The sequence below is a fragment of the Notechis scutatus genome, chromosome Z (genome assembly GCF_049901735.1).
Source record: "Notechis scutatus isolate UNSWTSFEM ecotype Mainland chromosome Z, rNotScu1.2, whole genome shotgun sequence".
Lineage (NCBI taxonomy): Eukaryota > Metazoa > Chordata > Lepidosauria > Squamata > Elapidae > Notechis > Notechis scutatus.
In genome coordinates, this window is record NC_142025.1 from 82,794,653 (window position 1) to 82,817,135 (window position 22,483).

The following is a 22,483-nucleotide window of genomic DNA, read 5'->3' on the forward strand; positions in this document are numbered from 1 at the left end:
GGTGGTCATGTTATTGGCTGGGTGTGGCCAACTCAATATCACTCACATCGAGGCACGCATCTCCTTGCCTGGCCTCTCATGACTGTGGGGATGCTGCAACAGTCGTAAGCATAAAAAATGGTCATAAGTCACTTTTTTCAGTGCCATTGTAACTTTGAATGGTTACCCCACACAAGCAAAGTACCAGCAAAGGAGTGGGGAAAAAACTCCAGAGACGTTCCTGAGACAGGAAGTCTAGTCCTGCCAAGAATGTAATAAGGGTTAACGGAGAGGCAGTTTCTGTAAGCAACACCAGAAGGTTTCCTTCCTGCCTTCCTTACAGGATTAGGCCAGTAATTTCTTTTAACAACTGGTTCTCTGAACTGCTTAGAATGTTAACAACCGGTTCTAGCGAATAGGTGAGAACCTGTAGAATCCCACCCCTGGATAAAGGGAAGATCTTGGCAACATAAATCATCAAGAAAGAAGATTCCTTGTATTTGGAGTAGTGAAGATGCCTGATTTAAATGCCTTAACGGGGAAGGAAAACATGTTCATCTGACTTTTTTGGACCTTGAAGTAATAAGAAGCTTCTTGAGAAATATATATTTTTGAAACATGGGGAGAGCAGCAGGCTTGGTTAATGCCACTAAATAATGTTTTTGGCTGACTGACTTGAACAGACTTTTTTTCGTCTGAATGTAATGAGTAGAATCAATCATCTTTTATGGAGAATTAGAGTACCAAATTTGAGTACCAATTTATACATACCAAACTGTGTACACCAGAGACCTGGCTTTTAAATGAAGGCATTTTTATTAGAAAACTTATAAGAAATCTGTCAGAAAAAAAAAGACTCCTCTAAGCAGAGTAATCATGTCTATGTTTCATGTAGAATTAGCCTTTCAACTTCATTTATCCTCTTGCTGCTGAGTTTTTGTTATGAATAAAAAGCACACTAGTTAGTGGAAGTCACAACTAAGAAGACAAAAGGGCACCAAATTTTCTTCTATAGATATTTTAGCAATTTATATTAAAATAGCATCCATTATGGATATGGTCCTAAAACAATAAAAAAGAAAATTTCAAATTAGGGATATATGATAATGACTATTGTATTATGTTCAGCTGGCATCCAAGTCCTAAAAAGTGCAGTAGGTCAGAGGATAACATGCAGTGGCAGTACTCAACTTCTTTGAAACAAGACCTAATGTTAGAAAGGTTGTCCTCAGCTTACGGACCAGTAGAATTTCTGTGGCTAAGCCATGCAGTTATTAAGTGTGCTGCATCTGATTTTACAGCCTTTTTTGCCACAGTTGTAAAGCGAATCACGGCAGTTGTTAAGTGAATTGTGTTGTCATTAAATGAATTCAGTTTTCCCCCATTAACTTTGTTTGGAAGCCAGCTAGGAAGGTCTCAGACGGTCATCACATGACTCCAGGATGTTGCAAATGTCATAAAAACATGACAGTTGGCAACTGTCCAAATTTCAATCACATGATTTTAGGGATGCTGCAATGGTCATTAAATGGAGAGACTGGTCATAAGTCACTTCTTTCAGTGCTGTTGCAACTTTGAACGGTCATTAAATAAATGCTTGTAAGTGAAGGACTGTACTCTCCCAGTCCCAGATTTCCTCCTCCTCCTCCTCCTCCTCCTCCTCCTCCTCCTCCTCCTCCTCCTCCTCCTCCTCCGGTTTTCTTGAGTTGAAAGTTTCGAGAAAAAAATGTCTTTAGAATTCAGTGATCAACATTTGAGACCTTCTGCACTGCTTTGGAATAATATTGCTTCAGTTGGATAGCTGATGAATCTGCCTGAATTAGCCCAAATGTACATTTCTATCAGGTACTTATAGCAGTGGCATGTCCTCCCTTTTAAGTATCAAATCATGCAATAACCACATATTTTCTTAATATATCTTGAACAGATTACAATTGCCTATCCTGTGTCAAAGTATGGAGCTCAGTATGCACAGTTGGTAAGCACAAGAAGTTATTCATTAATAACAGATTGCATTAAAGAATTAATTCCATTTAATTTTAGTAATGTTGCAGAAGAAATTCCCTTAAATGCAATTCCTAGAAAGATAAAACTCAGTTGCTTAACATGCAGGAAATCTGCATCCTTAAGAACTCTGGATTCTATAACCTAATATCTGCAGAGGCTGTTGTCCATGCAAATTTGTCTCAAATATTATTGGAGGCTGTAACTGTTATTTCTGCTATTCCATTGTAACTGCACTCGGCTTTTACACAATCCATTACACTATTATGTTGAATTAAGTTATAGTCTACCCTTGCTATTTGAATCATGTTACACTGTTTATCTGGAGGTTTCTTTCTTGCCACCTCCATGATCTAGATCAGGGGTCTCTAATCTTTTGGATCTCAGGGACCACCAAACTCATAATTTTAAATCCCAGGGACCACTAACTGGTGGGCATGGCCTAATTTGTGGGTGTGGCTTGGTGGTCATGTGACTGGCTGGGCATGGCTTGTATGTAAATATTATAAATATTTATATAAATATTGACTTTTTTTTAATAAAAAAAGAGCAACTTTTACCCAAAATCAGGCAAAGCAGGCAGGCAGATTGAGTTGCTCACAGAATCAGATTCATTCAGAGATCTATCTATCTGCCATTGGCTAGCTCAATCTGTCATATAAAATTTGCTTCCCAGCAAACTCATAAAATTTGCTAGCAAGCAAACTCACAAAATTAACTCACAACACACCATGTATGTAAATAATGGATTTTTTTATTTAAAAAAGAGCAACTTTTACCCAAAATCAGGCAAAGCAGGCAGGCAGATTGAGTTGCTCACAGAATCATTCAGTGATCTATCTATCTGCCATCGGCTAGCTCAGTCTGTCAAATAAAATTTGCTTGCAATGGGTCTGCACTGAATAATAGAACCTTCACTCCTAAAGAAGATTCGGCCGTGCAGAGCCAAAGATCTAAAGATCTAAAGACTAGTTAGAAAGCAAGAAATCCAACCATTTCCTGCTTCCTAGCTAATCTAAATCTCCTGGCATAGCAGAGCAGCTGATGGTTGGAAAAAGGAAAAATAGCAATTTAGCAGGCAAGTTTGCTGGGTAAGGAGTGAGTAGGTGGGGAGGGTTTCCGCGAGCCATGTGGGTGGCGCAGCCTTGTGTTTCTGTGCAGCCTGGATTAATTGCTTTGGGGGGGTGCTCAGGGGGTGAGATTTCTCTGCGGCCCACCAAAATTTTCTCACGGCCCACCAGTGGGCTGTGGCTCACCGGTTGGCAACCGCTGATTTAGATAACAGATGAGATATCACACAATACAATTTGTTCCATAACTTTGGTCGCAACCCAATTTGGTCATTATATGCTTACAAAAAAATGGTGCGGAAGGGAAAATTGGCCGCAGGGAAAAAAATGTGAATTTTTTGGTCAGAACCTGATTTGGTTGTGGTCAGAAGCGTTCGTGATCAGATATTCTACTTATGTATGGGAATGATGGAGGGAAAAGATAGAATAGATATGTTACTGTGGCACATTCCATATGTGATGGCACCACCTCCAGAATTCCCAGTCTGAATGCTCTTCTGGAGAGGCATTTATTTTGGAGAGGCATTTTTTTGGAAAGGAGTTAATGCTACCAGGAAGGTTTAATGGAAATAAAGTTGGTACAGCTGCTGGTCTCAAAGCCAATTTGACAGATTCCATGGCAAGGTTTTCATAAGAGATTTGGTGAACCATAACAATGAAGATATTATATCTATTTAAAATGGGCTGTGTAAACATGATGTTCTTGTTAGAAATCAGAGCAATTTAAGTCCCACTAAGTCTCTTTATTTATGATCTACAATCAGCTATACAAACAATAAAATCAAACAGTTAAAAAAATGAAAAAATTGACAGACTATGTCTTATGTTAATTGCTACTTCATTTTAACTGCTGTGACAATAAAACTGGCTGTTATGTTTTCAAAATTTGAGACCGAAAGTAAAACGTATAAAAAAACCTGTTCTCCCAGGTACATTTAATATAGGAAGTCCTCAACAACCACATCTGAGTCTGGAGTTTTGATCATAAATCTTTGCAGTTATTAAGCGGATCACCTGACTTAATTTTATCACCACTTTTAGTCACAGTCATAAAGCTACTACCATAGTCATTAAGAGAATCATGTGGATATTAAGTGAATCTTGTGGTGATTAAGTGAATCCATTCTCCAGAATGGGCATTTTTTGTCTGAAACTGGGAAAAAATATCAGAAATTGACAAAAAAAATGTGAAAAGTCATGGTCATATGATCACAGGATGCTGCAATTGATATAAATGCAAACCTGTTGCCATCTGCCTAAAATGCAATCACATGACTGTGATCGTGGGGGGTCTGTGTGGCTGTATATAACCATATAGATTATAACTAACTCTCCTAGGGTCTGTCGTAACTTTGAATTGTCATTAAGTGACTAGTCGTTAAGTGAGAATTATCAGGGGGAGGAGGAAGCTTGTGGTCTGCTGGCGGCCCGCAGAGCTGGCAGCAGAGTCGGACAGTGGGGAGGAACATGGGCCAGTCCTGGAGTCTGGGTGGGGGGCTTGGACGAGGGATCTGCGTCCGACACAGAGATGGGGCCAGGGCCATTTGAGAGTTATGTGTAGACTCTGGAGCCTCCAAAATCTGACATCAGTGAGGCAGAGGAACAGGGGAGCCAGTGCTTGTGCAGAACTGCCAGAAGGCAAGAACAGTTAAGACAAAATGGTCCTCGGGAGTAAGGCTTGGAGATGATTGGCTCCTCCCATAAGACATAAAGGAGGAGCAAAGAGACACGAGCCTTTGCAGGAAGCAACTTTGTTCTGGTCGCTTCATGTGGACTTGTATAGCTAATTAGCAATTTAGTTGTTGGCAGCATTTCAAGGGAGAGAAGGTGGGTGCTTATCAGCCTTATCCCAAAAGACTGTGGCAGACTTCTTTTGGACGATTCATAAAATGCTTGGGACTCATTACAGGCTGTGAATGCATATAATTCACAGTCGTTGATATAAAACAAAAGGTTTTTGGGAACAGCATGTGATTGTTACTGTCTCAGGAACAAGGTCAGAACAAGGCTATGCTGTTCTTTAAATTAGAACAATGTTTCTGAATCTCAGCATGTTTGAGATGGAGGGGGCTTCAACATTCAGAATTTCCAAGCCAGCATGCTGAGATAGAGGAATTTGGCACACTTGCCATATAGTAATAGTATAGTAATGCAGATGGGAGGATGTTGTGTCTACCCTGAAAAATCATTTCATGAAGCTAAAGAAAGTAAAGTTAGGGTTAGGGTTAGATATTTTGTAGATCCCCAGAAGCCTATGTGTAGGATCTGTATAAGTCAAAATGGAAACAGGCTAGCATTAATATTTTTCCCATTCCTTCTTGTAGATCTTCCCAGCGCATCAACTTTCTGTAAGTAATCTTTTACCTTGACATTTTTGGGAAACAGTTTTCCAGCTCCTATGTTAAATTAGATATTTGTATCTGTCATTGCTGAAATGTATTGTTCAGTAGTGGCCCCTTGATGGCACAAAGATAGTTCTAATACAGCTGTATATCTCCACCATGATAAGAAGCTGTGACCACCCTCTCTCAGTGCCTGGAGGCTGTTGATGTCTGGTTGGGGAGCAAAAAGCTAAAATTAAACTCTGGCTCTGATCTAGGATTTTTTGACTCTTGGATAATTACCGTCTTTTGTCATGGAGGGAGTTGTACCTCCTCAGACAGATCCGGGGTGGGGTGGGGTGGGTAAACTGGTGGTTCTCCTAAACTCACAACTCCTGCTCAAGGAGCAAGCATGGCTAGGAGGGTCTTTGCACATCTTAGTGTTATGTACCAGTTATGTACATTCCTGGAGCAATGTGACTTTCACCTATGCCCTGATCACCTCCTGTCTGGACTATTGTAATACTCTCTACACGGGGCTGTCCTTGAAGAGTATCCAGAAGCTTCAAATTAGTTCAGAATGCAGTAATCTGAATAGTTTTGTGCAAGCCTAGACTTGCACATTTGTCACCTCTTCTGCAGGATTCACTTGTACTTGTGGGTTCAATTCAAGTTGCTGGTTATCACCTTTAAAGCCCAACATCTCTTGGGGCCAGGCTATTTATTTGGAGGACATCCTCTCCCCTATTAAATCCACCTAGTCCACCAGGATAGGAAGGCATGTTTCAGATCCTATCAATTATATATGAGTATCTAGGATCCGAAATGGGCCTTCTTGGTGTTGGCTCCTTCTTTAACACAATTTCCCCCTAAGGTATAGTAATTGGTTTCTACCCTTTTGCTTTTCTGATAAGTCCTAAAAATGTGGTGCCCTCACCAGGCCTGGGGACCATGAATTGAGACAGAGCTGATCAAATGGCTGATTTGATTGTATTATTGCTACCATGGTTTTTTTTAAAAAAATTGGTTTCTATTATAATAGTGAATTTGTAAATTTTTTAAACTGCCTGGAATCAATTGTGTGTTAGGCAATTATATAACTTTGATGACAGATAGATAGAAGATAGATAGATAGATAGATAGATAGATAGATAGATAGATAGATAGATAGATAGATAGATAGATAGATAGATACCGTGTTTCTCACAAAATAAGGCCGAGCCTTTTTTTTTTGAGCCCCGAAAAAACGGCTAGGCCGTCTTTTGGGGGGTGACTTAATTTCCTCCCCCACCTAGAGCGGTCCATATGCACGTACCTCTCCACGAGGCCATTTCTATCGGCCGACGAAAGCTCCCCAAAGGCAGTGTCCCCAGCCGCTTCGGGGCGAGGCATGGCTGCCCGTGTCCCCTTGCCATTAGGCAGTGTCTTTTGAGCGATGGAAGCTCCCCAAGGGCAGTCACCAGCCACTTCGATCAGCCATAGAAGCGGCCTCGGGGCGAGCGCACACACACTCCCCTCGACGCGAGGCCGTTTCTATTGGCCGATGAAAGTTCCCTGAAGGCAGAGTCCCCAGCCACTTCAGGGCGAGACGTGGCTGCCCATGTCCCCTCGCCATTAGGCAGTGTCTTTTGGGCGATGGAAGCTCCCCAAGGGCAGTCACCAGCCACTTCGATCAGCCATAGAAGTGGCCTCCGGGCGCGCGCACACACACTCCCCTCACCGCGAGGCCGCTTCTATCAGCCGATGAAAGTTCCTGCAGGCAGAGTCCCCAGCCGCTTGGGCGGGCGGCGTGGCTGCCCGTGTCCCCTCACCATTAGGTAGTGTCTTTCGGGTGATGAAAGCTCCCCAAGGGCAGTCACAAGCCACTTCAATCGGCCGATAGAAACAGCCTTGCGGCGAGGGGAGTGTCCATGTGCGCTTGCCCTGAGGCCGCTTCTACCAGCCGAAGTGGCTGGTGACTGCCCTTGGGGAGCTTTCATCACCCAAAAGACACTACCTAATGGCTAGGGGACACGGGCAGCCACACCTCGCCCCAAAGCGGCTGGGGACTCTGCCTTCGGGGAGCTTCTATCGGCTGATGTTCTATCGGTAGATCAGGGTATTCTAGCCTAGGCTACCTGCAGGGCACTCCTAAAGGCAAGTTTTCTCCCCACCCACCCACGCCCTTCCCCCCATTTCTCTTCACCTCGTGTAGTTCTAACGAACGATGTGAGAAATGGTGGGGAAACGCATGGATTAAATAGGCCTAAATTTTGGGGGTGGGGCTTAATTTCACCTCATGCCTAAAAATCATGCTGGGCCTTCCTATTGGTGGAGGCTGTATTGTTGAAGAAACATGGTAGATAGATAGATGAAGACAGATGAGAGAGAGGGAGAAAGGGAGGGGGAGAGAGGGTGTGGGAGGGAGAGAGAGAGAGAGCTCCACCTAAGTCTTTCTCATGGCAATGGCATTTTTTTCCAAAGTCAGAGGAGAACAAGACAAACAATGCAGGATGCAGTTTGATCATTGTACTACCTTTGCTTTTAGAAATTCAGAGGAAATTCACTCTCCTGATCTTCTTTCCTATCTACAGATTGGAGGTCACTTGTTATTTGCAGATAGCAGGGATAGCAGCAGTGGGTACAGAAGATGCATATTCCAGATGCAGGTAATTTATCATCAACCTGTTTTTGCCTATAAAAGCTCTTCCTCCCTGCTGCTTTACCAAATGGACAGGAACTTCATTTCTCACTAATTCTCAGGGATGACACTTGTCAGAAATTCTAAAAGTTGCATTTCCCGCTGTAGATATTATAGGAGAGCTGTGTTAGTCTATGGTAGCAAAAAATCTGGAGGCATCCTTTTTGACTAACACATTTTCTTAAGGGCATAGGTTTTCCTGAGAAGGTGCTCGTATCAGTTGCAAAGTGTAGCCAGATGTATGTAGGATTTAAATTGGAATGAGGCAAGAAGATAGGTTGATAATGCAGGTGAAGGTTACACGTGAGACAGAATACAAGTATATTATCAACGAGCATTTGTAATTGTAATATTAAAATCTCATTGTGTGTGAAACCTCATTAGCAAGAAAAACAATAATGATGCTAAAATAGGAATTAGATCAGGAGTCCCCAAACTTGGCAACTTTAAGACTTGTGGACTTCAACTCCCAGCATAGCTGGCTGGAGAATTCTGGTAGTTGAAGTCCACAGGTCTTAAAGTTGCCAAGTTTGGAGACCTCTGAATTAGATTGTGTAACACGGCCAGATATCTACTTTATCTCAACAACTATACCAATACACACATGAAATTAGAAGCATCTTCCCATGTTCTTTGTCCAATGTGATTTATGCTATAATCTGCCAGCAAAGCCCCCTGGCATCTACATAGGGGAATGGGGACACATTTTATGAAAAAAGATTAATGGATACAAGTTTGACGTTTTAACCTCTTAAACAATGCCTGCTTTGAAAAATGAGACTTTACTAGCACAAAAAGACTGCTGAACTCATATAAGAAGGTTATCTAACAAATTATAACAAATACTTCAACAAATGAATGAGTTTTTAACACATTCAAATTGTTAATTGATAAGATACTTGTAACCTGCACCTGCATAGCCAATTTATCTCCTTCCCCACACCAGTGCTGCTGATATGAAGATTTGCATTTTTAGATTTAGGATGAGGAGTTGCTACCTTCTAAACCTTAGCTTGTCCCTTCTGTTTCCACTTTCTTTATCTCAATTTAAATCCTACATCAATCTAACAATGCATGTAATGAACTGAGCTACAGTTTGCAAAATTTTACTTATTTTAATAAAGTATGAGTGTCAGAAAGAGTACTAACAGATTCTTTGATTTATGGCCTCTCTATGAAACAAAAGTTTGTTTTGTATATACAAGATTGCCCAACAGTTAACACCATCTGTATTGAATTTCCAATGTGTGCATTATAACAAGAGAAGATGCAGCAGCTCAGGATGGCACAGTGTGCCATTGTACATGTCTGCAGTTTAGTAAACACAATACATCCCAGTAGATGTACTTGGTATTTTCTTTGCCCAGAAAATCAGGGAATGCCTTCACTGAAGGGAGCAAGGCAAATTTGGAAAGAAAAAAAGACCCCAAAGAGAATTAAATTTAGGTAACTCATTTGTTTTCTCTGAAACATCCCAATACATGTTCCATTCTTCTATCATTAGACAATGAACATACATAATTTAGTGGTGGGAGGGGGGGCAGGATAACAATTGTTATACCAAAACCTGATCTTCATATACTGGTGACAGCCTCTTCATGGATTCATGTTCTGTGGTCATGATGAAGGAGATGGTTGGAATGCAAGAGTGATAGGAGATGGAAAAAGTTGTCTCATGTTTGAGCAGTTCCCTGCCAAACAAAGGCTTTAATTTTTGCATACCACGATCCTTCCAGTGCATTATGCCTCTCTCCGTGAGAAAGTGTACAGCTCTGGTTGGGAAGAACACAATGGTGCTATTTCGTAAACTACTTTTATGGGGAAGCTGTTGAGACCTTCCAATGGAACAACCTGTAATGAGGACTTTAACATTTTTTCCAATGGAGAATGTTCAGCCCTTTAAAAAAATGCCTTTTCAGATATGGCAGAAAAGTACAGGGATAGCAAGAGCCCCTAAAAATTTCTGGCCACAATTTTATTCAAAATTATTCTGCAAACAGGTTCAACAGTGCAATTTCAACAATACAAACTAAGTTGCTATATTTTTCCATGGCCAAATAGTAGTGTTTGCATGGGAAATACTGTCATCTAGTGGAAATGCATACAAATTGTATACTACATTGGAGCACTACCAATACACAGCCTGGCAAAATTAGAAATAACTTACAGCAGTCCAGTTTATCAACTAGATATTCAAACTGCATTAAAAAATGAAACAGGTCCTATTTTGCTTTGGATTTGAATTGTATCTAGATGTCTTCAGTGGAATACATACATACATACATACATACATACATACATACATATCTAGGCAATATATATATATATATACACACACACATACATACATATACATATATACACACACACACACACACACACATATACCACTGAAGACATCTAGACACAAATATCTATCTATCTATCTATCTATCTATCTATCTATCTATCTATCTATCTATCTATCTATCTATCTATCTATCTATCTATCTATCTACCTATATATATATCATCTATATCTATATCTATATCTATATCTATATACATATACATATGGATCTTTGGTTATTCGGGTTTTCTCCCGCGTAAAATTGGAAGTATCTAGGCGACGTTTCGATGAAGTCTCATTCATCATCTTCAGGCTTGTGTTTTCGGCTTTGTGCTTCTCAGAGTGATGTAAGCTTGCAGCTGCTTCTCCCTTTTAACTGCTAGTGGGGGTGTGACTTGATTGGGTGGGGGCTTGGCTGTGTTCTGATTGGGTGGGGGTGTGTTCTCATTGGTTGGGGTTTGGCTGTGTTCTGATTGGTTGGGGGTTGGCTGTGTTCTGAGTGGCTGGGGGTGTGTTCTGTTCAGGTGGGGGCTTGGTTGTGCTCAGGTTAGTCTTAGTTGCCAGGAGATTTGAGCTGGTGAGCTGTGATCCTGTTGTTTGGCTTCGCGTTCGTGGTCGTGCCACATCTTCATGGTGGGCGTCCGTTCGCTTCATGTACGGGTCGGAGGGGTTTGAAGCGGGTAGTGATGCAGCTGCGGTACGGCTTCTGGTCCATGGTCGTGTCTCATCTTCTGTGTGAGTGTGAGTCTGCTTTCTACGTGGAAGTGTGGTGGTAGCATCTTGTGTGGCCCTCGTGGGTGTGGGTCTGGTGTCATTCTTCATGTTCGGTACTCATTTGTTAATGAGGGCGGGTTTCCAAATGGCTGGTAGGCGGGAGGTATCATCTCGTTTATTCATGCTGTATGGGCGTTTTTCTATCTCTATGGCTTCTCTGATTATTCTGTTGTTGAAGTGTTCGGTTTTGGTGATAGTTCTGGTATTTTTAAAGTCAATCTCATGTCCTGTGGCTTTGAGGTGTTGGATCAGGGAAGAGGTCGGTTCTTCTTTTTTGATTGAGTTCTTCTGTTCTTCAATGCGTGCACTTATTCTTCTGTTAGATTGTCTGATGTATGTGGTGGGGCAGGCGGTGCAAGGGATTTCGTATACTCCTTGGTTTTCTAACTCGATTTTGTCTTTAGGGTTTCTTAGGATGGTGGATATTTTTCTGTTTGTGCAGAATGCTGTTTTAATGTTGTCTTTTTCGAGGATCTTGCTGATTTTGTCTGTAGTGCCTTTTTTTATGGGAGGAGGGCTTTGCCGTTCTCTTGTTCTCTGTCTTGGATTTTGGTTGGGGTTTCTTTTTGGATTAGGTGGGTAATCTTTCTTTGGAATCCATTGGCTGTTAGTACATTAGTGAGAGTGTGTAGTTCAACTTTTAGGTGTTGTTCGTCGGGTAAGCATTTTGTTCTGGAGATGAGTGTCTCGGCTACAGAATTGATCTGTGCTGGGTGGTGGTGTGAGAGTGCGTGTAGATAGCGGTTTGTATGTGTTTTCTTCTGGTAGATGATGTGTCCTAGGGAGCCATTGGATTTTTTGTATACTAAGACATCTAGGAAGGGAAGTTGATATACACCATCTACCACCACACTTCCACGTAGAAAGCAGACTCACACTCACACAGAAGATGAGACATGACCACGGACCAGAAGCCGTACCGCAGCTGCATCACTACCCGCTTCAAACCCCTCCGACCCATACATGAAACGAACGGATGCCCACCATGAAGATGTGGCACGACCACGAACGCGAAGCCAAACAACAGGATCACAGCTCATCAGCTCAAATCTCCCGGCAACTAAGACTAACCTGAGCACAACCAAGCCCCCACCTGAACAGAACACATCCCCAGCCAATCAGAACATAGCCCCCCTATCAATCAGAACACAGCCAAACCCCCAACCAATGAGAACACCCCCCCACCCAATCAGAACACAGCCAAGCCCCCACCCAATCAAGTCACACCCCCACTAGCAGTTAAAAGGGAGAAGCAGCTGCAAGCTCACATTACTCCGAGAAGCACAAAGCCGAAGACACAAGCCTGAAGATGATGAATGAGACTTCATCGAAACGTCACCTAGATACTTCCAATTTTACACGGGAGGAAACCCGAATAACCAAAGATCCACATACAAACACCCGCGTAAACCTCAGAAAACACACACATATATATATATACACACACCAGGCACCCAACCAGGCACCCAGATGAAACCTAGCTTCCTAACTAATGATAGCCGTCCATTTACCCGGAGCCAAGCTGCATTAAAGGCCTCCAATAAAGTAACACAATGTTGCCAGCCAATCAAGATACAAAAAGAGCCAAAAAACAGACAGAAGATATTAGAAACACCAATCAAGCAGAACACAGCAAACTCCAAGACCAATAAACACAGACCAAGACTCTCAATCAATCAGGATGAAGAAAAAACCATTCTGGCACAGCAATAGGCTGCCCCAAATTCAAATCTGAAACCACTGTAAAAGCCTGACTCACAGATGAACACTATACAGAAGCCTGATGATGGCAGATGAGATTCTGCCGAAACATCGCTACAACTTTAAAAGCACAACTACAATGACGTGGGAAAATACCCGAACAAAGCTGAATGCCATACATGTAAGTACCCACGAAAACTTAAGAAAACAAATATACACACACATATATACATACCATACATATAGACGTACCATACATATATACATACATATATACATACATACAAACACAATACAGAAGCCTGATGATGGCAGATGAGATTCTGCCGAAACGTTGCTACAACTTTAAAAGCACAACTATAATGATGTGAGAAAATACCCGAACAAAGCTGAATATGATACATATATCTATATCTGTATCTGTATCTATATCTATATCTGTCTGTCTGTCTGTCTGTCTGTCCGTCCGTCTGTCTATGAGAAATATCATTCACGCATCATCACAAAATCTCCAGAACGGAAAAGCCTGCATGCATGCATGTTCCTCTTGGCTTCTAGATGCTCACTAAGAAAGGATTTTTCAAAAAAAACCATTAGTATTTTCTATATTATTATTAACACGGTCTGATGCTAAGGAGTTCTATTCCCCTTCCGCACCTGAAAAGAAATCTGTTCCAAATGAAAAACACAGAGATGTTATAGACATGTATTCGTCATCTTGAAATAATTAAAATAAATACAGGCTAAGGTATCTCCACCTTGCTATTCTAGTCCCAGTCTACCTCATGCAGATGAGATCATGTAGCTCCCATAAGTCCAACCAAAACGTCAGTGGTCAAGGATGCTGATGTCCAATTACATCAAGAGGGCTCACTCTTAGTAATAGAACGCAATTCTGATTTTGGGGTTCACAGACTAATTTCCTTATTTATCTCTTTTATTCTAGAATTTTAAAAAATGTACCTGCATTGTTATTATGGTCAATATTAGATTAATAAGAGTGGTTATCATGTAATTAATTGACAATTGTAGTGATAGAAATGAAGCATTTCACAATATAAAATTTCTGCAAATTTTTTCACAGCCTTCCAAATGCTTTACTGCAATGCCCCAAACTCTCAGACAACGAACCAACATATTGGCAATGAAAACTCCAAGGGTTCCATCTTTTATGACTCTAAAACCAGGTGTAAGGATACATTATGTTCGAGCTGCAGCACATTCTTTTCTGAAGATCCCCTCTCCTCGTTATTGTCCCAGACTCAGCACTACTTCTACTACATTCAGAAATGGCAAGGACTTAGGATCAGTTTCTCACAAGTTTCCTGCAGTCACCCAAGGATTTTCTGTTGATTCAACAAGGCATGCCACTTTTTATACCACTAAAATGCCCAGAGGCGATGCTTAATATCTCTTAAGTTCTAAGTATTAAACTTCAGGCCTTTTCTTTAACTCATTTGGTCTTTAATGAAATGATATCTAGGCACAGCACTTCCAAACTGATTTGTTGAATCCAATTAAATGTGAAAGGAAAAATTGTGGACAATATATTTAAATTTGGGGAATTATGTCAATACTTCTTATGATTGTTTCTCTTAGAATATGAAATATTTCTGTGATTTCCTATAAAACAATGTATCATTGATGAATCACTAATGATGCAATTGAGTGAAGGAATGTAATTCTCACTTCAGGAATGGGGAAGGGAGGGATGAGTGAAATCATACAAGAGAATATATGTAGCTTAGGACTGAACTGTGGATTCCAAGCAAAATCCAAAAACAGGTATTCCAGGAGGCTTGGCACTCAGACAATCCAGCCATCAATAGACACATTGAGATAATCACATTTATACACCATTTAAGAGACAATAACAATAAGAAGATCAGAAGATATCTCTCATAGCGCGCACACAGATAAGGAAGGATTAATACTAAACATACAATCAAGTAGAAGACAAAATTCTAATCAAGAAACTGCAAAGGAGAAAAAATATATACCCCAGCAACACTGGCAGAACAAACCATTGAATATAAATAGGGTACAAATCCTATGCTCACTGGCACTGAAGTAGTTACCTCGTTGGGTAATGAAAGGTTTGAAAGCAATCAAGCTCAGAAAACACCAAGGACTCCTTAATAAATGGTTAAAGAGTTTCAGAAATGATTATTCAGTCCTGAGAAAGAAGAAAGCCTGAGAAATTCAAAACCATCTGTCTTGATTTTTGTTTGGTGTAAGATGAGGCAGAGAGGCTTTCAATATTGTTATTCTACCCTATAGCAATAAAGAGCATTGCTGGAAACTTGCTATGTCTGTTTCTTGACCACATTTTCCTTTAAGTGCTATCAACTTGCCATTTTGTTCTGTATTGAACCCCATCTTAAGTTTCATTAATAGAAGAAATTATATTTTAATAAATAAATATAATAGTGATAGAGGATTCAAGTATATTGTGTACGTCAGAGTGAAAAACATCAAAACCCTAGCGGTCTACTATCTCTTTTGAAGGCTTCCCTCCTGTTATCTTCATTTATATCACTTCTCAGTCCACTTGACTTAAATTCAAATTCAAATGTAGACAACTAAGTGGAAGTTAATACATGATCATTCTGATTTACCTCCCACAAAAATTATGTCCTAGAAAAATATGTATGAACTAGATGCCTTGAAACATATTTAGAAAAGCTAACACCAAATATCCAATGTCCATGGTTAATTAATATTTTTAGCAATACATTTTATAAAAAAGAGTGCATAAATGAAGAAAATGTTGATGAAGCAAACTAAAATCTCAGTCAACGATAATTTACATACAGCATGGACAAATTATATGCATACTTGATTGCAGGACAATATGAATAACTATTAGCCAGAAAAGAATTACAAATCTGTTTAGCCTTTGAGATTTTCTGTTGAATTACAGAAAACAAGATTGGGTATTTTGCTTGCTCAAGATTCTGGAGCATTGCTATCAACTAAACAATGAGATAAGGAATTTTCTAGGGCCAATCTCTATCATCTCCAGTTAAGGAAGATTGCAGAGAAATTAAAAAGGGAAATTCATCTTCTGCTTTAGAAAATCCAGAGTTTTTGTGAGTCAATTAAATTAGATGGATTTGATTTTATATAAATCAGCTTGATAAATGTCAAAAGCATTCAATAGAAAACCAGTGTTTTCACTCTACAAAGTCAGTATGGTACTGTGGACAAGATTTAATACTCAGAGCGCTTTTTTTTTTTTCGCCACCTGGGATTTAGTTACATTTGGCGACAAATTAAAATTAATCTCAGATTAGATTAAGAAAGCATAGGGAACACTTTTGTTTCCAAACAGAAATACTACAAAACTTAGGTAGCATTGCAATTTATTTTTCAGCAGGTCAGCATATATTACTTGTATTTTAATAAATTAAGTACAAAAAGGGAGAACCTTAACTACCTATTTATGTAGTACCAACTTAAATCCTACTTATTTTCTAAATATACTGTAGCTTGACCTCCCTTACTACCTTATTCAACAACTATTAAAAGATTACCTACCAGTGCTGAAAAAAAGTTATGGCCAATGCCTACATTTACAAGCTTTGCCGTGTCCCTGTCATGTGATTGCCACTACAGGTAGCCTTCAATTTACAACGTCAATTGATCCCAAAATTTCGGTTACTAAGCAAGACATATGTTAAGTGAATTTTGCCCCATTTTATGGCCTTCCTTGCCATAGTTGTTAAGTGAATCACTGCAGTTGTTAATAACACAGTTAAGTGAATCTGGCTTCCACACTGACATTGCTTGTCAGAAGGTCGCAAAAGGTAATCACATGACCCCAGGACAGTACAACTGTCATAAATATGAACTAGTTACCAAGCAGCTGAATTTTGATCACATGGTCAGGGGATGCCGCCATTCTTAAATGTGAAAACAGTAATAAGTCACTTTTTTCAGTGCCATTGTAACTTCAAATGGTCACTAAACAAACTGTTGAAAGGTGAGGACTACCTGAATAGTCAATACCAGGGGTGGGTTTCCATCAGTTCCGTCCACCTCTGTAGAACCGGTAGCTAGGAAGAGCAGCAAACATAGAACCGGTTCTATGTCTGCTGATGTTTTTGTCCACTCGCCCACCCGGGCTCTTACCTGACCTTTATTTCCTGATTTTTCAACTTCAGCTGCCGAACCAGGCACAGCTGCAGTTAAAAAAACAAGAAAAGAGGGCTGTTTTAAAGGCTGATTCTCGGCATGCAGCGTGCTAATGAACAGGCATGCGGCTCCGATAGTTAACCCTGTCGTATCCCATCCCTGGTCAATACACATTGTCCTATGCCTCAACTGTTGTTTTTTCTTTATTTGTACCTTTACAGAGTAGATATATTGGAAAGATTGTTTAAAGAGATTGCTTGGGTTTTTTTTCTTCTCCCTTCCTTTCTCCCTTTCTACTGTGTGTGATCTATCACCCCATATGCCTGTGAAAAGCAAAAAGACTGGGTAGGGTTGTGACCGGCTGTTTGTGAAGTGAGCTTGTGCTTGGCAGCGCCAAAATATTCCCTGCAATATGTATTCATTATTATGTGCCTGTCTACTTTCTTGCAGTCCTCTCCTCTCCAGGGAATGTAAACAGACTTTTTTTTTTGCTTCTTGCTAATAATCTTGGCACCAGAATGATCAATCAAAAGGCAGAAGAGTTATTAGGAGGCAAATAAAAGCTCAAGGTGTGAAACTTATTTTGTCAGTTATAAGAAGCAGGCCATACAAGTTGATCAAAGTTACTTTTTTACTGTTACAATGCCTATTTACAGAAACCTCATTAGATTGACTGCATTCTCTTGGGAACAATAAAAAGCTTTGGGGATTCTGGAAAAGTAAGATTTTTGCCATTTTCTGCTGAGCAAGCACTCTTAAGATCAGCCTCTTCACACTCCCCCCTCCCCCCCAGCTAGATATTTTTACCAAATCATTCCAGGGTCCGAATAAGCATATTTTTCTGATGAAACATGGCCACCCCAATATTTTTTCAGTAATACTTTTAAAAATTGAATCTGAACTTATTAGGCCTATATAAAAATAAACAGCAAACATTATAAAAAGCAATCACAACTCAGTCAAATAAATGATACTAAATAGGTATATATTTATTTTCATTATTGAAAAAGTAAGTAGATATAGCAACTGTATTTATTTCTTTCCTTTTTAAAATCTACTGGGCAAAAAAAAAAACCTCAATAAATTATCATCAATCACAAGGTCATTTTTTTTAATAACACAAATATGTTTTCAAAATAATAAACTGATAGCCTTTGAAGTTTTATATGGGAATTTTGCTAAAAATGTTTCTTTAATATACTCTTAAATAGTGCTCTTTATCTTTAGAAAATCCCTCTGTACTGTTGCAGCTACTTTTACTTCCAAGGTACAGAATGGGAGTCATTTCAGATGCAAGGCACTCATTTCAAGCCAAAATCTACTTAGAAGAAAGTAAGGAAACTATGACCCACTTAACTTGACCAAACCAAACCACATCATCACTTTCAATCTTTTGTAAAAGGTATTAAAGAAAAAAAATCTGTAAGATCTCTCCAAACTGAATAGACGAAACAATTTCATCCAAGGGATTTTAGCCATATGCATACCATTATTTAATCACAATAAAATCCAAAATAAGAAAATTAAGTAATGACAAACACTCTGAAAATAGGCAAAAGGCAACATATTTTAATCCAACATTGTTACCTTCTTACAGCTTTTAAAATGGTTTCTAATTTGTTAATTATTCAGTTTGATCTGAATGTGAAATTTAACACACTAGGTTTCTGTTTAGCTACAATATATTGCCGATATTTAAGAAACTGAGGATAATTTTTAATGATCTTTTCTTTTTATCAAGGTGCTTTGTATCACAAAGCCATCCAGATTGGTTCATACATTCCTAAATTTCAAAGCATTCCTAAATTCCATGTTTAACCCAATAAAGTACTATTAATTTTCTTCTTCTCCTTCTGCATCCTCCTCCTCCTCCTCCTCTTCATCCTCACCATGATCACCTAAATCCACATCATCTTCATCTTCAATCTTTAGGAGGAAAACAGAAATAAAACTGCTATTTAGTGTATTATGTTAAATGGACAGCTTATTTTTAAACTTGCTAATTATTTTAATATGCTGAAGCAAATAATTAAAATTTAAATCTATCTTCTTAAGTTAAAGAGAGCATTTCTCCATCATCTGAGGCCATAATCCTTTTGTTTTATTATATAACCTATAATATAGAAATGTATTTATTTAATTATAACAAGAGAACACTACATTCATCAGGCCAAGGTCCACATTTGCCTTTGGATAGCATATTAAGATTAGACTCCATCAAAAAAAAAAAGTTGATCAAGATGCAACTAAATGAATGGCTAAATTGACTTGTTTGATCAGGGAGGAAAAGACAACTATTTTTTATAAAAGATTGGAAACACTTTACAAACTTTTTGTTTAAAACAGATAAAAAGGATCTGATTTTTGGGTTTATCATTTTAAAAAAAAGCCTATATGAGGAGAACGAAGCTTATGCCATAATTTTGAAGGGGAAAATGTATTGTCTATAACTGCTGGGAAAAAGATCATTCGCTTCTTTTAAGTATTTTTTTTCTTCTATTATTTTCAACACTTCCTTTTTTATCTTTTTTTCTTTTCTTTTCTACTGATTTAATTTTGTAAATAAATTATTAATATAATATAAATAAAACTGCATAGTAAATTTTAAGATATGATTATACAGTTATGCAGAGGTATAATATAGTATCTCTAGTTGTAAAATTAGTTCCCGAAAGCCACACATCATTGAGAGCACCTGTAGTTGTCAGAACATGGTACTGGATTCTCTACTGTTCCCTTTTAGAAGTTCTTTCTACCAAGTAGAGAGAGAAGTGAATTTCATTGTATGTATACTGTGTATATACGTACAATGACAATAAAGAATTCAATTCAACTTCAAGTATTTAATGAACACAGCAAGCACTAAACCATCACTGTTTTTTTTCCTTTAATTTCTCTCTCCTTTGTGATACAGTAGCACTGTAGAGGATAAAAGTAGAGCAGCAGTGCCTTCAGTTAACAATTTTTACATTTTGCTGATAATGGTCCAGAGACTTTTTCCCTTCCTAACTTGTCTCTTTGTGTCTCAGATAAGGAAGCATTAGAAAACCCTAAGGCATTGGTTGCCCAGGAGATTGTACTCATTCTCCCTCTCCAACTTCTAAAGCATGAGGGGTTGTTTCTTTTCTGCTTCCTCTTTCCTTTTTAAAAATCATCATTCCTGCCCAGAGAAAGTCAAAATTACCAATGTGGCAGTTAAACCACATTCTTTTAGAGCACTAGTCTTCAAAACTGATATACCCAAACAACCCATCTCAACATGAAAAATCAATCTGTAACTCGTTAATTAACATATTTCATGTAAGATATTTTATTTTAACAAAATGTTAAAATTAGTGTTGTGGTAGTACATTACATGCAAGGTAAACCAAGACTGTGAATACTGAGGCCCCAGAGTCATGGAACTCTGAGGTTCCAGGGAATACAGTCTGAATGACATAGTTCTAAAGGACTGAAGGAACTTGGGGACACAAATATGAAAATGACATAATTTATGACAAAAATATAGTTTTGTCATACATCTAAAGTCATATGACAAAAGACGATAAATTTAGTCCTAAATTGTTCCAACAACTTCAAGTCTCACACCTGCTTTTGCAAACTTTGTATCTTACCGGTTCTCCAAGTTCTTTGAGTTTATTCTTTAATTCAATTATTTTCTGATCCTGATCAGCCAGAAGAACCAGAAAATCATCTTGTTCTTTTTTAGATTCTGCAATTTCCTGCTGCAGTTTACTTTTTTCATTTTTCAAAATTGCAACAGTGCTATTGGATGATTCCAATTGTTGTTTAAATGAAGTCTTCTCCTCACTGAGTCTTGCAATTTCATTCTGGCAAAGAAAAGAAAAAAATATTACATTCAGAGACACGTTACCATCAATGAAAAAGTTCTGTGTCTGGAAGGAAGAATATGCTTCATATACCATAAAAATCAATCTCCTTTTAAGGTGATTTAAGTATTCCATATAAATGTCACGTGCAATGCTTTATTGAGTTTCATCTAAAATCTGTTTTTTAGAAGTTTATGCTTCACATAGTTGATCTTTAGTAGCTTTTCAATATCCATTTCCCAAATTTATTACTTTCTAGATGTTGGCAGATCTGTTTTTTTATTATCTTCCCCGGGTATTGATGTTAGGCTGATTGGTCCAGTCCTCTGGTTGTTCCCTGGTGCTCCAGAATTTTTGAAAGATATGATATGGTGCAGTGGTTCTGAGATGACCTCTGCCAGCTCCTTTAAAACTCTGGGATGTAATCCATTAGGCCCTGGTGATTTGTGTTCATCAAGATCAGACAGGTGTTCTCTTACTATTTTTTTTTTTTTTTGCTTATTTTTTACTTTTATTTCTGGTCTGTCTTTTACAGTTATGTTTTTGGTGGGTTGAGCTATAGTTTCTTTTTGTGTGAAGACCGATGCAAAGAATGAGTTAAGCAGTTCTGCATTCTCTCTGTTGCCTGTTACTTCTTTGCCGTCTTCTCTCTTTAGTGGACCGACTGTTTCCTTGATTTTTTTTCTTGTTATTTATATATTGGAAGAAACTTTTTTTTATTATCTTTGACTTTTGCTGCAAGTCTTTGTTCGTTCTGAGCCTTTGCTATCCTGACTTGGTCTCTGCAGATTCTGGCTATCTGCTGATATTCTGTCTTAATTGTATGTCCTTCTTTCCATTTTTTGTACTTGTTCTTTTTTTCCTTCAATTTGCCAGAGAGATCTTTGTGCTGCCATGCTGGTTTCTTCTTGGATTTCTTGTTTTCATTTCTCAGTGGTATTGTGCTGGTCTGGGCTTCTATGATCATACTTTTCAGAGTTTCCCAAGATTCTTGAGTTGTTTTCCCCTTTAGGATTTTCATCCATGGAATCTTTCCCAAGTTCTCTCTGAGTTGATTAAAATCAGCTCTTTTAAAATCCAAGACTCTGGTGTCATTATGTTCTATTGCTTGTGTTTGTGTTATGTTGAATTCTAGTATGATATAAACTATAGACTGTTAACTCTAAAGTTAAGTTAAATATGCAATATGCTTTCTTAGTATGTTTTATTATATACCTTTAATTCTTTATTCTCCTGAAAGATCACTGACAGTTGTCTTTCCAAGTCAATTGTCTTTGCTATCATATCAGCACTACTGTCTTCTGATGCAGGAACAGAAGTCAGGTTCTGAAAAACAAATAACACTGAACAAAATTATAAAGATCATAGTTTTCAGAAACTATAATAATTGTGATTGTAAAACACAAAATAGAGGAAATAGTGGAGAAATCCACCAACACCAGTGGAGGAACGGGAACGGGGGAGCCTGCAGAAACAGCTCTAGGAGCTTCAGTTTCCCTTTGGTGACTGAACGGGTGGAGGCAGTGGCAGTGGAGCTAAAATGCCAGGTAGGTGTCCGGCCCAAGGTGCATGTACCCTAGCCACTGGCTCAGGAGCTCCACCGGTGGGGAGACAGCACTGGAATCCTGGCGCACCAGGAGCCAGTGAAGTGGCCAATG

At 38.9% G+C, this 22,483-nt stretch overlaps 2 protein-coding genes across 4 annotated transcripts in view; one reads left to right on the top strand and one right to left on the bottom strand.

Moving 5' to 3' along the window:
• LOC148128949 (uncharacterized) overlaps positions 1–15,160 on the top strand; it is a 31,146-nt gene extending 15,986 nt beyond the window's left edge. For both annotated transcript variants that reach the window (XM_087945855.1, XM_087945856.1), the window contains exons 3-5: positions 1,907–1,957; positions 7,948–8,022; positions 13,943–15,160. In XM_087945855.1, the coding sequence (XP_087801981.1) occupies positions 1,907–1,957; positions 7,948–8,022; positions 13,943–14,266 (450 nt within the window). In that variant the 3' untranslated portion in view covers positions 14,267–15,160. The remainder of the gene's footprint in view (positions 1–1,906; positions 1,958–7,947; positions 8,023–13,942) is intronic.
• A 2,801-nt stretch (positions 15,161–17,961) lies between these two features.
• Positions 17,962–22,483, bottom strand: part of USO1 (USO1 vesicle transport factor) — a 64,778-nt gene continuing 60,256 nt past the window's right edge. For both annotated transcript variants that reach the window (XM_026679891.2, XM_026679890.2), the window contains 3 exons: positions 22,041–22,151; positions 20,610–20,825; positions 17,962–18,921 (listed from right to left, as the gene is read on the bottom strand). In XM_026679891.2, coding sequence (XP_026535676.1) covers positions 18,829–18,921; positions 20,610–20,825; positions 22,041–22,151 — 420 coding nt within the window. In that variant the 3' untranslated portion in view covers positions 17,962–18,828. The remainder of the gene's footprint in view (positions 18,922–20,609; positions 20,826–22,040; positions 22,152–22,483) is intronic.